Source organism: Pecten maximus, unplaced genomic scaffold (assembly GCF_902652985.1).
Source record: "Pecten maximus unplaced genomic scaffold, xPecMax1.1, whole genome shotgun sequence".
Taxonomy (NCBI): Eukaryota; Metazoa; Mollusca; class Bivalvia; order Pectinida; family Pectinidae; genus Pecten; species Pecten maximus.
Window position 1 is genome coordinate 12554 of NW_022979490.1, and position 14790 is coordinate 27343.

At 38.9% G+C, this 14790-nt stretch overlaps 1 protein-coding gene across 1 annotated transcript in view; it reads right to left on the minus strand.

Moving 5' to 3' along the window:
• Positions 1-1094: 1094 nt before the first annotated feature.
• The window catches only part of LOC117318731 (glycerol kinase 3-like), a gene marked incomplete at its 5' end in the record, with an annotated part of 33022 nt that continues 19326 nt past the window's right edge, over positions 1095-14790 (minus strand). The window contains 5 exons of the mRNA XM_033873688.1: positions 1095-5209; positions 6285-6362; positions 8216-8353; positions 9438-9558; positions 10324-10408. Coding sequence (XP_033729579.1) covers positions 5112-5209; positions 6285-6362; positions 8216-8353; positions 9438-9558; positions 10324-10408 — 520 coding nt within the window. The remainder of the gene's footprint in view (positions 5210-6284; positions 6363-8215; positions 8354-9437; positions 9559-10323; positions 10409-14790) is intronic.

Genomic DNA, 14790 nt, shown 5'->3' on the forward strand with positions numbered 1-14790 from the left:
TTTATTGCATTTTTGACAGTGAAATATAGAAAATTATCAAACTAATAAAACTTATATTTTCACTGCAGCGATGAGCAGTGAAAATATAAGATTTTGTAGTGAAAATATAAGTTTTCAGTTTTTGACAAATCAGAGCGGACCTTTGTATTCACCTCGTGGAAACTTGGCAATTTTTCCAATCTAAGCGAAGATAGATAAATTGGCTATTTTGATGTATTTCTGAAATTTTCAGACTAGTTTTTGACAAAATACTCACTAGACGTTAGCTATTCATGCACAGATTCTCCGATAACAGCAGAAAACGCTTAAATTGCGTTGATCAGTCCTTTCAAGATGGCGCTGTCAAGCTGACGTGGAGTAACATCACAAAGGGATGACGTCATTATCAATTCCCGCACTTTTTGACACTGTTAATAAGTTTATGAAATGTAATAAAAAGAAAATTGAATGGTGTCTTGTTAAATATAACATATATTTCACGAGTATGACATCAAAATATTCTGTCATATGAGTGAAATATATGTTATATTTAAAGGGACACCATTCAATATCCTCTATATATTTAATAAAAACGTAGTTATTCACTCCTGTCTTTTCTCTATATCATGTCTACCTATGAAAGCCAGTCAAGCAAGTGAAAAGCCAGTCAAGCAAGTGAAAAGCCAGTCAAGCAAGTAAAAAGCCAGTCAAGCAAGTGAAGAATACTCTGTTAATCCTAACAGGGAACTGTTGTTGCCAAAATTGGATTTGGTTTGTTTTGGTTTCATTTTGTTTAACGTCCCATTAACAACCATGTTCATTTAAGGGCGTGCCACGTTTTGGAGGTGGAGGAAAGCCGGAGTACCCGGAGAAAAACCACCGGCCTACAGTCAGTACCTGGCAACTGCCCCACGTAGGTTTTGAACTCGTAACCCAGAGGTGGAGGGCTAACCACTCAGCCACCGCAGCCCCTTGTTGCCAAAATCTCAACTCCGAAACTCTATACCACCTTTTAGTGTACTTCAATCCTTGCAATTTTTTCATATAAAGTTTTTAGGAACATTACTTGATTATATTATTGTAGAACTAGACATTGAAATAACACACAGTAGATGTACATGTTTTACATGTTTTATTTCCCATAATAAATGAACTAAAAGCAATGACACAAGAGGAATGAAATATATAAAAGTGTACTATTATAAAATCTCTTAAGTGTGAAACTTAATAAGTGAACACGAGATTTCTTACATGTTAGCAAGAAAGATTACATACAATTATCATCCATAATTATCATATACATTTTGTATTTCCAAATAATTCCAAACATCACACCTTTTCAAATGTATTTTTTCATCATTCAAATAAACTTTTTGGTTAGCTATGTACTTGTATTTAATTGTTATACAAAAAAGTTCACCAAAATCATCATACAATTATCTGTTAGATGTCATAAAAAAGGTTCACCAATAAGATCATATTATTATCTATTAGGTAGACAAGATCCATCAGAAAAGTTGTCAAATTACTCAAGGTTGATCACGTGGAATGCATAGTTATGAACAAAGCAAAATATTGGGAAATGATAATTAAAACTTCTGCTAGATAAAATAAGTTGTAATCAATGATTTGATCGAGTTTACAGAAACCATCAGATTACATTGTATTACAATCACAGATATGTATGCATTGTTGTTTTACATATTCGTTGTTATAATCTCTTAAACATTAATCTCAATATTCAATCATTTTATAAAGCGGTTTTACACATATATTTATAATGCATCGTTATTTTTAAATAATGATAATAATTAATAGAAAAACTATTATTATATGGGGTAAGAAAACATCGGTCACAAAATTATAAATTATAGCAGTGTTATAAACTTTAATATTATTATATAAAATATTACTACAATCTCCATGTAAACTTTTTATTATTGATTATGACGGTGCAAAAAAAACTGTTGAAGTACATTTAAGATAGTTTTCTCACTTGGTTGGATGGCTGACAATCTGTTTCTTTGAAAATCCTTTTTCCAAATACATGTACATTTTATCTCACTATGCCATAAGTGACATATTTCAACACATATCTTCAATATTCAAATAACATTCTGTAATGTGTATTGAGTAGCTCAATACATATTATATTTTTCTTTAGTGTGCCAGAATTTGATCCATAACTACTATGTTTACTACTGAGCATGACTTAACAAGAAAGGCTAAAGTTATAAAATTAAAGTCAACAAAATCTCTACAATATACATGGTAAAGCACACCTCATGTCCAAACACAGAATGGTGTAACGGAACGCTGATCAGAGTAATCTCCCCTTTACATAATCTCCCCTTAACAAAGTTAAACATAAAACTACAGCTCAGATCAGGGAGGAACACTGATCAGAGTAATCTCCCCTTAACATAATCTCCCCTTAACAAAGTTAAACATAACACTACAGCTCAGATCAGGGGGGAACACTGATCAGAGTAATCTCCCCTTAACATAATCTCCCCTTAACAAAGTTAAACATAACACTACAGCTCAGATCAGGGGGGAACACTGATCAGAGTAATCTCCCCTTTACATAATCTCCCCTTAACAAAGTTAAACATAAAACTACAGCTCAGATCAGGGGGGAACACTGATCAGAGTAATCTCCCCTTAACATAATCTCCCCTTAACAAAGTTAAACATAACACTACAGCTCAGATCAGGGGGGAAACACTGATCAGAGTAATCTCCCCTTTACATAATCTCCCCTTAACAAAGTTAAACATAACACTACAGCTCAGATCAGGAGATTCACATTACCAACTAAACGATCATCACACCTCCTTCTGAGAGAGTATTTAATAACAAGTCAGCGACATTCTCGCCTAAATTCAAATTCATAATCTCTTCAAAAACTAACATTTCTATAAATCTCAAACAGAAAATTTATTCTTACATAAACAAGTATATAACCAAAAGTAAATTTGTTCCTAACATTATATATATAGAGTAAGTGGCATGTGTATTACTAAAAATAGATTTATGATCATTCACGTTACAGTGACAGTACAAAGTAAACCGTCAAAGGTCAGTTCTGCCTCACACAAATTACATCCTACTTTATCTATATGTATCTTACCCAGATAAATGCTCAAGGCTGATCATAACATTGTAATTATTTCGAATAGCTCATTGAAGTATATATACTCTTTTGATGTAAAAATCACATCACTGTACTGTAATTATGAGAAAGAGCAAATTCCACATGTCACCATCCAAAATGGCAGATGTCAGCCATCTTGAATATCGGGGTCAACAAGAAGAATATTTTTGGGATTGAAGAACCACAGACATAAAGTAAACACTAACGTTATCACAGCAAACAATAACGGATTGTGTTGATCACATAACAGATATCATTTGATGACGGGAGATTCAGCAAACTTACATTATGATAATCACTTTTATATAATAAATCTTCATTATGTAACAAGTCAGGAAACAGCTGTTTTATTTTACTTGATGAATATCAAAAACTATGAATTAAGGTATGATATTGACAAGAGACCCTAAAAGGATCTTGGCACCCACCATTGAAATATCTGTATTGGTTCTTAGTAAGATTGAATCTAAGATGTTTTCTCATATTTCCTCTTTTCATCATATTCACCTCTTGAAATAATCAAATAAAAATATACGTGTATCACATTGACAAAACATAACTGTACTTTGGTCTTGAAATCAAACATACTTGATGTCTCAGAAATGATGATTTCAAACTTCATCTGTCAAAATCATAGATGGAGGCCTGTCAGATCTGATGTTTTTTGATCAGTTTCAAAATTTAACTTTGAAAAAAAAAGATTTACTTAGTACTTTCTATAACAAACTTCAAATGTCAAAATTCAAAACAGGCACCCGTCGCTTATTTTGTTTTCCGAAACAGCCTCACAATTCAACATGCACAACTCTGAGGACCAAAGGGAACCTACATATGAAATATGAGAAAGAATCATTTGGTATTTCTGAGAAAAGGCGGTAACAATGATTAAAGGATGATGGACCACAGACGAAGGGCGAGTTGAACAGCCTACCATCTGATAATGATGGTGGCTGTCTCTTATCTTAACTCTCACTGAGGGGTTAAAACAATTTTAAAAAACCCATCACAATCACATCTTGTAAGTTTGACTATTAAAATTATAAGTTATGTCATAAATTTGAAATATTTCATGACGAGATCAGACACTAACAAGCAACAGAATGTAAAATACATTGAAATAAAAACTTTATATTAGATAGGAAATTGAAAAACTTTGTGTTCAAGTTTTCAAACCCCACATAACCCGGTTTTATGACATAACTAAGCATTGTCAGTATTTTACAGAACAAAAATAATTCTACAAAGCACTTGACTTCTAAGACCAGAAATTCTAAATAGAGATCATCTATATGCATAAGCATTTCACCTGAGATTCAGGTAAGTAGCATGAAACAAATTGCTTCGACTTATTTCACCACCCTAGAAATGTATTTTAATGATTTTCTTCATAGCTTATCATCATGACTGATATGTGCAAGAAAAAATTTTAAAAAATCATTAACATGAAGAAAAAAGGCAAAATGGTAAAGAATATTAATTCATTTATCGTGAATCCCTTTGGGATTTGTCATTTGATGTGAATACTCTTGGGATTTGTTAAACTGGATGTTTGTTCATTATCCGAGGACTTTCAGTAGAACTTCATTCAAAATGAATATACCTACTAATTATAATAAAAAATAAAAGCAAATCTGGCTACCTAATCTCCACTATAACACAGATCAAGGTTTGTCTGTGACTTACACCACTATAACACAGATTAAGGTTTGTCTGTGACTTACATCACACAGAGTAACAGATGAGCAGCACTGATATAACAATGTCACATACTTAAAGCATTTTATCAGTTAATTCAAAATCACAAATTACGACTAGAATGAGCAAACTTTGGACTGATATGTCTAATTCATTCTATGATATAAGGGTTCGGAAGATCTCAACATCATAAAAATATATCTCATACATCGATAAAAAAACATTAAAAACATAAGTATATAAAAATTGGAGTATAGCGTACCTACAACCTGGCTAAATGTTACCTCTTGTGTAAAAGTTCTGCTGCTAGTAACAAGGCACAGCTGGTCCACAGAAACAGTCCGCCCGCGAGACTCCTGTACAGATTGGGAATAGGGCCTATTCTTCCATAGGGAAAAAAACATAGATATTACATACATGTATATCATCCTGTATCATAATATAACTTAATAATAATAACTGGAAATCTGAAAAACATGCGCCTTCATCAAGAAATATATCACCATATTATATATAGAGAAATATATCACCATATTATATATAGAGAAATATATCACCATATTATATATAGAGAAATATATCACCATATTATATATAGAGAAATATATCACCATATTATATATAGAGAAATATATCACCATATTATATATAGAGAAATATATCACCATATTATATATAGAGAAATATATCACCATATTATATATAGAGAAATATATCAACATATTATATATAGAGAAATATATCACCATATTATATATAGAGAAATATATCACCATATTATATATAGAGAAATATATCAGCAGTTAACGTCATATTCCAATCAGTATCAAGTCAACAAACTGAGTACACTATTCAATCTATACTATCATTGTTCAATCTTTACTAATACTGCTCAATCTTTATTTTCAATCTTTATTATTATTGTTCAATCTTTACTTTTGTTGTTCAATCTTTACTAATACCGTTCAATCTTTATAAATACTGCTCAATCTTTACTCATATTGTTCAATCTTTACTGTTATTGTTCAATCTTTACTGTTATTGATCAATCTTTACTAATACTGTTTGATCTTTACTGGTATGGTTTTATATCACAAACATGGACACAACCTCCTTAAATTATTGTGTTCTGATACAAGTTTACTAAAACATGCAGGTTTATCAAACCATGGTGACTTCCTTTCTGTTAGAGACACATTTTCAAATTAAACAAAATGGTTAATTAAATATTACAGAGATTATTTGCAAAAATTAATTCTTGGTGTTGGGACAGAAAGAACAAAACTATGAAAATTGTTTTCACCAACAAACAATGATATATCTTCAGTTATCTATAGCCAGAATCATCCTTGCTGTACATTAAAGAGTTTTTACAATTATAGATATATTGGCCACTTGATCTCAATATTTGACCCATATTCATTCAAAGAAATGTCTTTGTGAGAAAACTTACCCTGAATAGGCGTGGGAACCTCCCAATGCATAGATCTCTCAACAGCCAGCTTCCATCTTGTGAAACGTTCATCACGATCTGTGTAAAATCATAAAATTCCTAAAATATTCTTCTAACAGAATGCCATGCAATATATTACAACAACTAGAAAATGTCTGCAATTCATAAATGCCCTCGCTGCTACTTGACACCCCAGAAACCTCAGTAGTTCCTGAGATTAGCTAGTTACAACGGGACGGACATTGGTGACACTATGTCATGGCGTTGGCATAAAAAGTATGTTTATTTACTTTCAAATTAACTGGAACAAGCAAATTCATGGAATTTATATCCCCTACATACTTTCCTGACATATTGTAGGTAAACATTTTTGAGGTTAGGAGTAAACCTGTCATTATAGCTTGACAGAATGATAAATTCCCAGCCAGTTTGAAGACTTTCGGAAAATATTATGGTTTATGGTTTTTTGGTTTATTTTGTTAAACATCCCATTAGCAGCCAGGGTCATTTAAGGACGTGCCAGGTTTTGGAGGTAAAGGAAAACCCAAGTACCCGGAGAAAAACCATCGACCTACGTCCAATACCAGGCAACTGCCCCACGAGGGTTTCAAACTCACAAAGTGCCAATCAAACTTAGCTAGCTCTTAAGGGATTAAATCTTGTTATCAAGTTTGAAGAAAATCTGTGAACAACTATTCCAGTTATTTCTTGGAAACAGCAAAAGTGGCAATCAAACTTGGCCGACTTCTTAAGTTTGAAGAAAATCTGTTAATATTTTTTGCAGTTATTGCACTGAAGCAAGAGTGACAAAGGGACAGAAAAACCCAAATTAATATCCCCCTGTTTTGGTGAAAGCAGGTGATAAAATGCACTGATTGATGAATTATTCATGAAGCAGTAATCAAAGAGAACAGGCTTTCATCCCAGGTTAATCATAAACCTTGGTTATAGGCAAGAAATTAATTAAAATTTCAAAAGCTTTGACCTTGAATAGCCTTGAAAGAAGGTCAAGGCCATTTATCTGAACAATCATGGTAGCCCTTAGCACTTTTTAAATTAAGAAGCTGACAGGGTTTGGACGACAGATGTTGCACCACACCAAAAGCTTACCTGAACTTCAGGAAGATGTATGAGCTTAACCCTGACAGACATTTAGCTCTGATGATCAAGTTCAATTTAGAAAGTTACTGTTACTTATGAAAAACAAGATATCCAAGAGTGACCATGGCACCCTCCACTGAATCGTCTTTAGATCGTTGGATCTATGAGAGATCGATATTTTCTCTCCTTTTTATTCTGTCCTCTTTTTCACTTAATAATTCTATAACAAGGAAAACCTTCATATGAAATCTAAGAAAGAGAATTTTCTCAGAAAAAACTTCAACTGACAAAATCCATGATGGCTGCCTGTTGACCATGTTTTTTTCCTGATCAGACTAAAACCTGAATGGACAACTTTTAAGGAACAAAGGGAGCCTATATCGAAAGTTTGAGAAACATCCATATATCTAGAAAGAGCAATAATAATCTTCAACTGTCAAAATTCAAGATGGCTGCCTGTTGGCTGTTATGTTATCCAGATCAGACTCAAAACTGAATCCGCACGAGGGATCAAGGAGAACCTACACGATGTTTGAGAAATATTCTTCCAGAGCTACTCAAGTAAATGATAACAAGGATTGTTTATGGACGGACATTGGATGAAAGATGATTTCAATAGCCCACCATCTTCATTCTGATCAGTTTTAGATCTAGGACCTTGCTGTTGATACCTTGTTGAGAATATTAAACTGTTACGCAGCTCATGAGATATCTTGTACTCAAGCTTTGTACTATGTATACAGACACTCACAAACACATATGTACACTCATACAAACACACACACGTCTCCTACTCTACCAAGTGAGATATAACCTATCAGACAACAAACCTTTAGCTCTGATGGCCGGGGTGAAGGTATCCGTGGTGATGGTAGCTTTGGCACTGTTCTCAATATCCCACACACCCTCGGCATAACCTGCTGCCATGGCAGCACCCAGCGCTGTTGTCTCTGGCATGGAGGGTCGCACTGCACAAACAGATTTATGTAGTCAAATATAACCGTAACACAACTTATTGTCAAATTACTATAGATAGACTTAACTCCCATAGTTATATTTGAGTATCTAAATCTCGTATTCAGTATCCAGACTCACTTGAGAAGTTCTCAAACATTTATCATTGTTTCTGTTGTATAACTATATTTACATTTGCTCCGCATTTCCCCATTGACACAATGCTAAGAGGCAGTTGCCACCATACGCCTATAACACCCAATATCTGGGGCTATAACACCCAGTGGGTCATGTGACATTAAAAAAGGCGTGATTTTTTTTGTTGGTTCAGTTTTTTCAAAGTTGACGGAAATGGTAAGACAACGTAAACATAAGTATTGAACAGTGGTTTTAATGTTGTTATAGATGTATGGTGGGCAAATGTAGCATGGGAACCCTAATGGATGACTTGGGCTATAGAGGAGGGTGAATACGAGGATGACTTGGGCTATAGAGGAGGATGAATACGAGGATGACTTGGGCTATAGAGGAGGATGACTTGGGCTATAGAGGAGGGTGAATACGAGGATGACTTGGGCTATAGAGGAGGGTGAATACGAGGATGACTTGGGCTATAGAGGAGGATGACTTGGGCTATAGAGGAGGGTGAATACGAGGATGACTTGGGCTATAGAGGAGGATGACTTGGGCTATAGAGGAGGGTGAATACGAGGATGACTTGGGCTATAGAGGAGGGTGACTTGGGCTATAGAGGAGGGTGAATACGAGGATGACTTGGGCTATAGAGGAGGATGACTTGGGCTATAGAGGAGGGTGAATACGAGGATGACTTGGGCTATAGAGGAGGATGACTTGGGCTATAGAGGAGGGTGAATACGAGGATGACTTGGGCTATAGAGGAGGATGACTTGGGCTATAGAGGAGGGTGAATACGAGGATGACTTGGGCTATAGAGGAGGATGACTTGGGCTATAGAGGAGGGTGAATACGAGGATGACTTGGGCTATAGAGGAGGAGGACTTGGGCTATAGAGGAGCTAGGATGACTTGGGCTATAGAAGAGGATGATTTGGGCTATAGAAGAGGATGACTGACTTACCAACATTGATACCAAGAAGATCCGACTGCATCTGCATTAAGAGAGTGTTGGCAGTCATCCCTCCATCAACTTGTAATGACATCAGTGGAATACCACTCTCCTCATTCATTATCTCAAGAATCTGAAAATTAATAGATAAATACGAGAGAGTGACAGTGGTGTCAATGTACGACATTAAAATCAGATTCTGTGTCTCGTCTAAATTATACTGTGCCATTGACAAAACTGAACATTACTTCCTTTCTTAATATTATAAATCGAAGGTTTGAATATTTAAAACACCATAGTAGGTACAAAGATCCTATCTATGAAATGTAGGATAGATCAATAGAGACCATTCTGACCAACCTGTCAGCCATTGTGTATATCTGTTCAGTCTAAACAGCAAGACATCAAGGTAACTTACATAAGAAATTTGTGCATGAGAAAGAAAACAAAGTTAACATTAACTGTCAAAATCCAGGATAGCCTCCTGTTTACCATTCAAAAATCAGTCAAGATATTAACATATCAAATTCATGCCACAACAAGAAATGCAATTTTCATGATAAAGTAAATCATATGTTTTTAATTTCATACAAGACTTATGAAACTCTTTGCAAATTTTTCATTCTGACTCCCATAGTGGGGGGCTGTGGTGGCCGAGTGTTTAAGGTGTCCCGACACTTTATCACTAGCCCTCCACCTCTTGGTTGCGAGTTCGAAACCTACGTGGAGCAGTTGCAAGGTACTGACTGTAGGCCAGTGGTTTTTCTCCGGGTACTCCGGCTTTCCTCCACCTCCAAAACCTGGCACGTCCTTAAAATAGTCTGGCTGTTAATAGGACATTAAACAAAAACAAACAAACAAACTCCCATAGTGGCACAAAAGAGGTGCAGTTACTTACCTCCCTTGTTTGAAAGCATACAGCCTCCAGAGCTGCCCTGGCGATATGACATTTAGTGGTGAACTGCGTTAGTCCGCATATGACCCTGTATAAAACATAACAGTAGATTTTACAGGCTTATATTTTTTATATCATGCATATAATTTTTTTTTCAAGATTAAAAGCAAAATGTAGGCATCATATAAAACAAGATTTAATTTTGGATAAGGATGGAAATAGAATGGTAATATCACTACTCACCCTCTCGTGTCTGACTTCCAGTAATATCACTACTCACCCTCTCGTGTCTGACTGCCAGTAATATCACTACTCACCCTCTCATGTCTGACTGCCAGTAATATCACTACTCACCCTCTCGCGTCTGACTGCCAGTAATATCACTACTCACCCTCTCATGTCTGACTGCCAGTAATATCACTACTCACCCTCTCGCGTCTGACTGCCAGTAATATCACTACTCACCCTCTCGCGTCTGACTGCCAGTAATATCACTACTAACCCTCTCGAGTCTGACTGCCAGTAATATCACTACTCACCCTCTCGCGTCTGACTGCCAGTAGGGACAGAAATAGTACGGTAATATCACTACTAACCCTCTCGCGTCTGACTGCCAGTAGGGACAGAAATAGTACAGTAATATCACTACTCACCCTCTCGCGTCTGACTGCCAGTAATATCACTACTCACCCTCTCGCGTCTGACTGCCAGTAATATCACTACTCACCCTCTTGTGTCTGACTGCCAGTAGGGACAGAAATAGTACGGTAATATCACTACTCACCCTCTCGCGTCTGACTGCCAGTAGGGACAGAAATAGTACGGTAATATCACTACTCACCCTCTCGTGTCTGACTGCCAGTAATATCACTACTCACCCTCTCGCGTCTGACTGCCAGTAATATCACTACTCACCCTCTCGCGTCTGACTGCCAGTAATATCACTACTCACCCTCTCGCGTCTGACTGCCAGTAATATCACTACTCACCCTCTCGCGTCTGAGTGCCAGTAGGGACAGAAATAGTACGGTAATATCACTACTCACCCTCTCGCGTCTGACTGCCAGTAATATCACTACTCACCCTCTCGCGTCTGACTGCCAGTAATATCACTACTCACCCTCTCGCGTCTGACTGCCAGTAATATCACTACTCACCCTCTCGCGTCTGACTGCCAGTAATATCACTACTCACCCTCTCGCGTCTGACTGCCAGTAATATCACTACTCACCCTCTCGCGTCTGAGTGCCAGTAGGGACAGAAATAGTACAGTAATATCACTACTCACCCTCTCGCGTCTGACTGCCAGTAATATCACTACTCACACTCTCGTGTCTGACTGCCAGTAATATCACTACTCACCCTCTCGTGTCTGACTGCCAGTAATATCACTACTCACCCTCTCGCGTCTGACTGCCAGTAATATCACTACTAACCCTCTCGCGTCTGACTGCCAGTAATATCACTACTCACCCTCTCGCGTCTGACTGCCAGTAATATCACTACTAACCCTCTCGCGTCTGACTGCCAGTAATATCACTACTCACCCTCTCGCGTTGTACCGACAGTAATATAACTACTCACCCTCTCGCGTCTGACTGCCAGTAATATCACTACTCACCCTCTCGTGTCTGACTGCCAGTAGGGACAGAAATAGTACGGTAATATCACTACTCACTCTCTCGCGTCTGACTGCCAGTAGGGACAGAAATAGTACGGTAATATCACTACTAACCCTCTCGCGTCTGACTGCCAGTAGGGACAGAAATAGTACGGTAATATCACTACTCACCCTCTCGCGTCTGACTGCCAGTAATATCACTACTCACCCTCTTGTGTCTGACTGCCAGTAGGGACAGAAATAGTACGGTAATATCACTACTCACCCTCTCGCGTCTGACTGCCAGTAGGGACAGAAGAGACCAGAAAAGGCTGGGACAAAGTAGAACCCTCCCACACTGCCAGTAATATCACTACTCACCCTCTCATGTCTGACTGCCAGTAATATCACTACTCACCCTCTCGCGTCTGACTGCCAGTAATATCACTACTCACCCTCTCGCGTCTGACTGCCAGTAATATCACTACTAACCCTCTCGAGTCTGACTGCCAGTAATATCACTACTCACCCTCTCGCGTCTGACTGCCAGTAGGGACAGAAATAGTACGGTAATATCACTACTAACCCTCTCGCGTCTGACTGCCAGTAGGGACAGAAATAGTACAGTAATATCACTACTCACCCTCTCGCGTCTGACTGCCAGTAATATCACTACTCACCCTCTCGCGTCTGACTGCCAGTAATATCACTACTCACCCTCTCGCGTCTGACTGCCAGTAATATCACTACTCACCCTCTCGTGTCTGAGTGCCAGTAGGGACAGAAATAGTACAGTAATATCACTACTCACACTCTCGTGTCTGACTGCCAGTAATATCACTACTCACCCTCTCGTGTCTGACTGCCAGTAATATCACTACTCACCCTCTCGCGTCTGACTGCCAGTAATATCACTACTAACCCTCTCGCGTCTGACTGCCAGTAATATCACTACTCACCCTCTCGCGTCTGACTGCCAGTAATATCACTACTCACCCTCTCGCGTCTGACTGCCAGTAATATCACTACTCACCCTCTCGCCTCTGACTGCCAGTAATATCACTACACACCCTCTCGCGTCTGACTGCCAGTAATATCACTACCCACCCTCTCGCATCTGACTGCCAGTAATATCACTACTCACCCTCTCGCGTCTGACTGCCAGTAATATCACTACTAACCCTCTCGCGTCTGACTGCCAGTAATATCACTACTCACCCTCTCGCGTTGTACCGACAGTAATATAACTACTCACCCTCTCGCGTCTGACTGTCAGTAATATCACTACTCACCCTCTCACATCTGACTGTCAGTAATATCACTACTCACCCTCTCGTGTCTGACTGCCAGTAGGGACAGAAATAGTACGGTAATATCACTACTCACCCTCTCGCGTCTGACTGCCAGTAGGGACAGAAATAGTACGGTAATATCACTACTAACCCTCTCGCGTCTGACTGCCAGTAGGGACAGAAATAGTACGGTAATATCACTACTCACCCTCTCGCGTCTGACTGCCAGTAATATCACTACTCACCCTCTTGTGTCTGACTGCCAGTAGGGACAGAAATAGTACGGTAATATCACTACTCACCCTCTCGCGTCTGACTGCCAGTAGGGACAGAAGAGACCAGAAAAGGCTGGGACAAAGTAGAACCCTCCCACACTGCCAGTAATATCACTACTCACCCTCTCATGTCTGACTGCCAGTAATATCACTACTCACCCTCTCGCGTCTGACTGCCAGTAATATCACTACTCACCCTCTCGCGTCTGACTGCCAGTAATATCACTACTAACCCTCTCGAGTCTGACTGCCAGTAATATCACTACTCACCCTCTCGCGTCTGACTGCCAGTAGGGACAGAAATAGTACGGTAATATCACTACTAACCCTCTCGCGTCTGACTGCCAGTAGGGACAGAAATAGTACAGTAATATCACTACTCACCCTCTCGCGTCTGACTGCCAGTAATATCACTACTCACCCTCTCGCGTCTGACTGCCAGTAATATCACTACTCACCCTCTCGCGTCTGACTGCCAGTAGGGACAGAAATAGTACGGTAATATCACTACTCACCCTCTCGTGTCTGACTGCCAGTAGGGACAGAAATAGTACGGTAATATCACTACTCACCCTCTCGTGTCTGACTGCCAGTAATATCACTACTCACCCTCTCGCGTCTGACTGCCAGTAATATCACTACTCACCCTCTCGCGTCTGACTGCCAGTAATATCACTACTCACCCTCTCGCGTCTGACTGCCAGTAATATCACTACTCACCCTCTCGCGTCTGACTGCCAGTAATATCACTACTCACCCTCTCGCGTCTGAGTGCCAGTAGGGACAGAAATAGTACAGTAATATCACTACTCACACTCTCGCGTCTGACTGCCAGTAATATCACTACTCACCCTCTCGCGTCTGACTGCCAGTAATATCACTACTCACCCTCTCGCGTCTGACTGCCAGTAATATCACTACTCACCCTCTCGCGTCTGACTGCCAGTAATATCACTACTCACCCTCTCGCGTCTGACTGCCAGTAATATCAATACTCACCCTCTCGCGTCTGAGTGCCAGTAGGGACAGAAATAGTACAGTAATATCACTACTCACACTCCCGTGTCTGACTGCCAGTAATATCACTACTCACCCTCTCGTGTCTGACTGCCAGTAATATCACTACTCACCCTCTCGCGTCTGACTGCCAGTAATATCACTACTAACCCTCTCGCGTCTGACTGCCAGTAATATCACTACTCACCCTCTCGCGTCTGACTGCCAGTAATATCACTACTCACCCTCTCGCGTCTGACTGCCAGTAATATCACTACTCACCCTCTCGCCTCTGACTGCCAGTAAT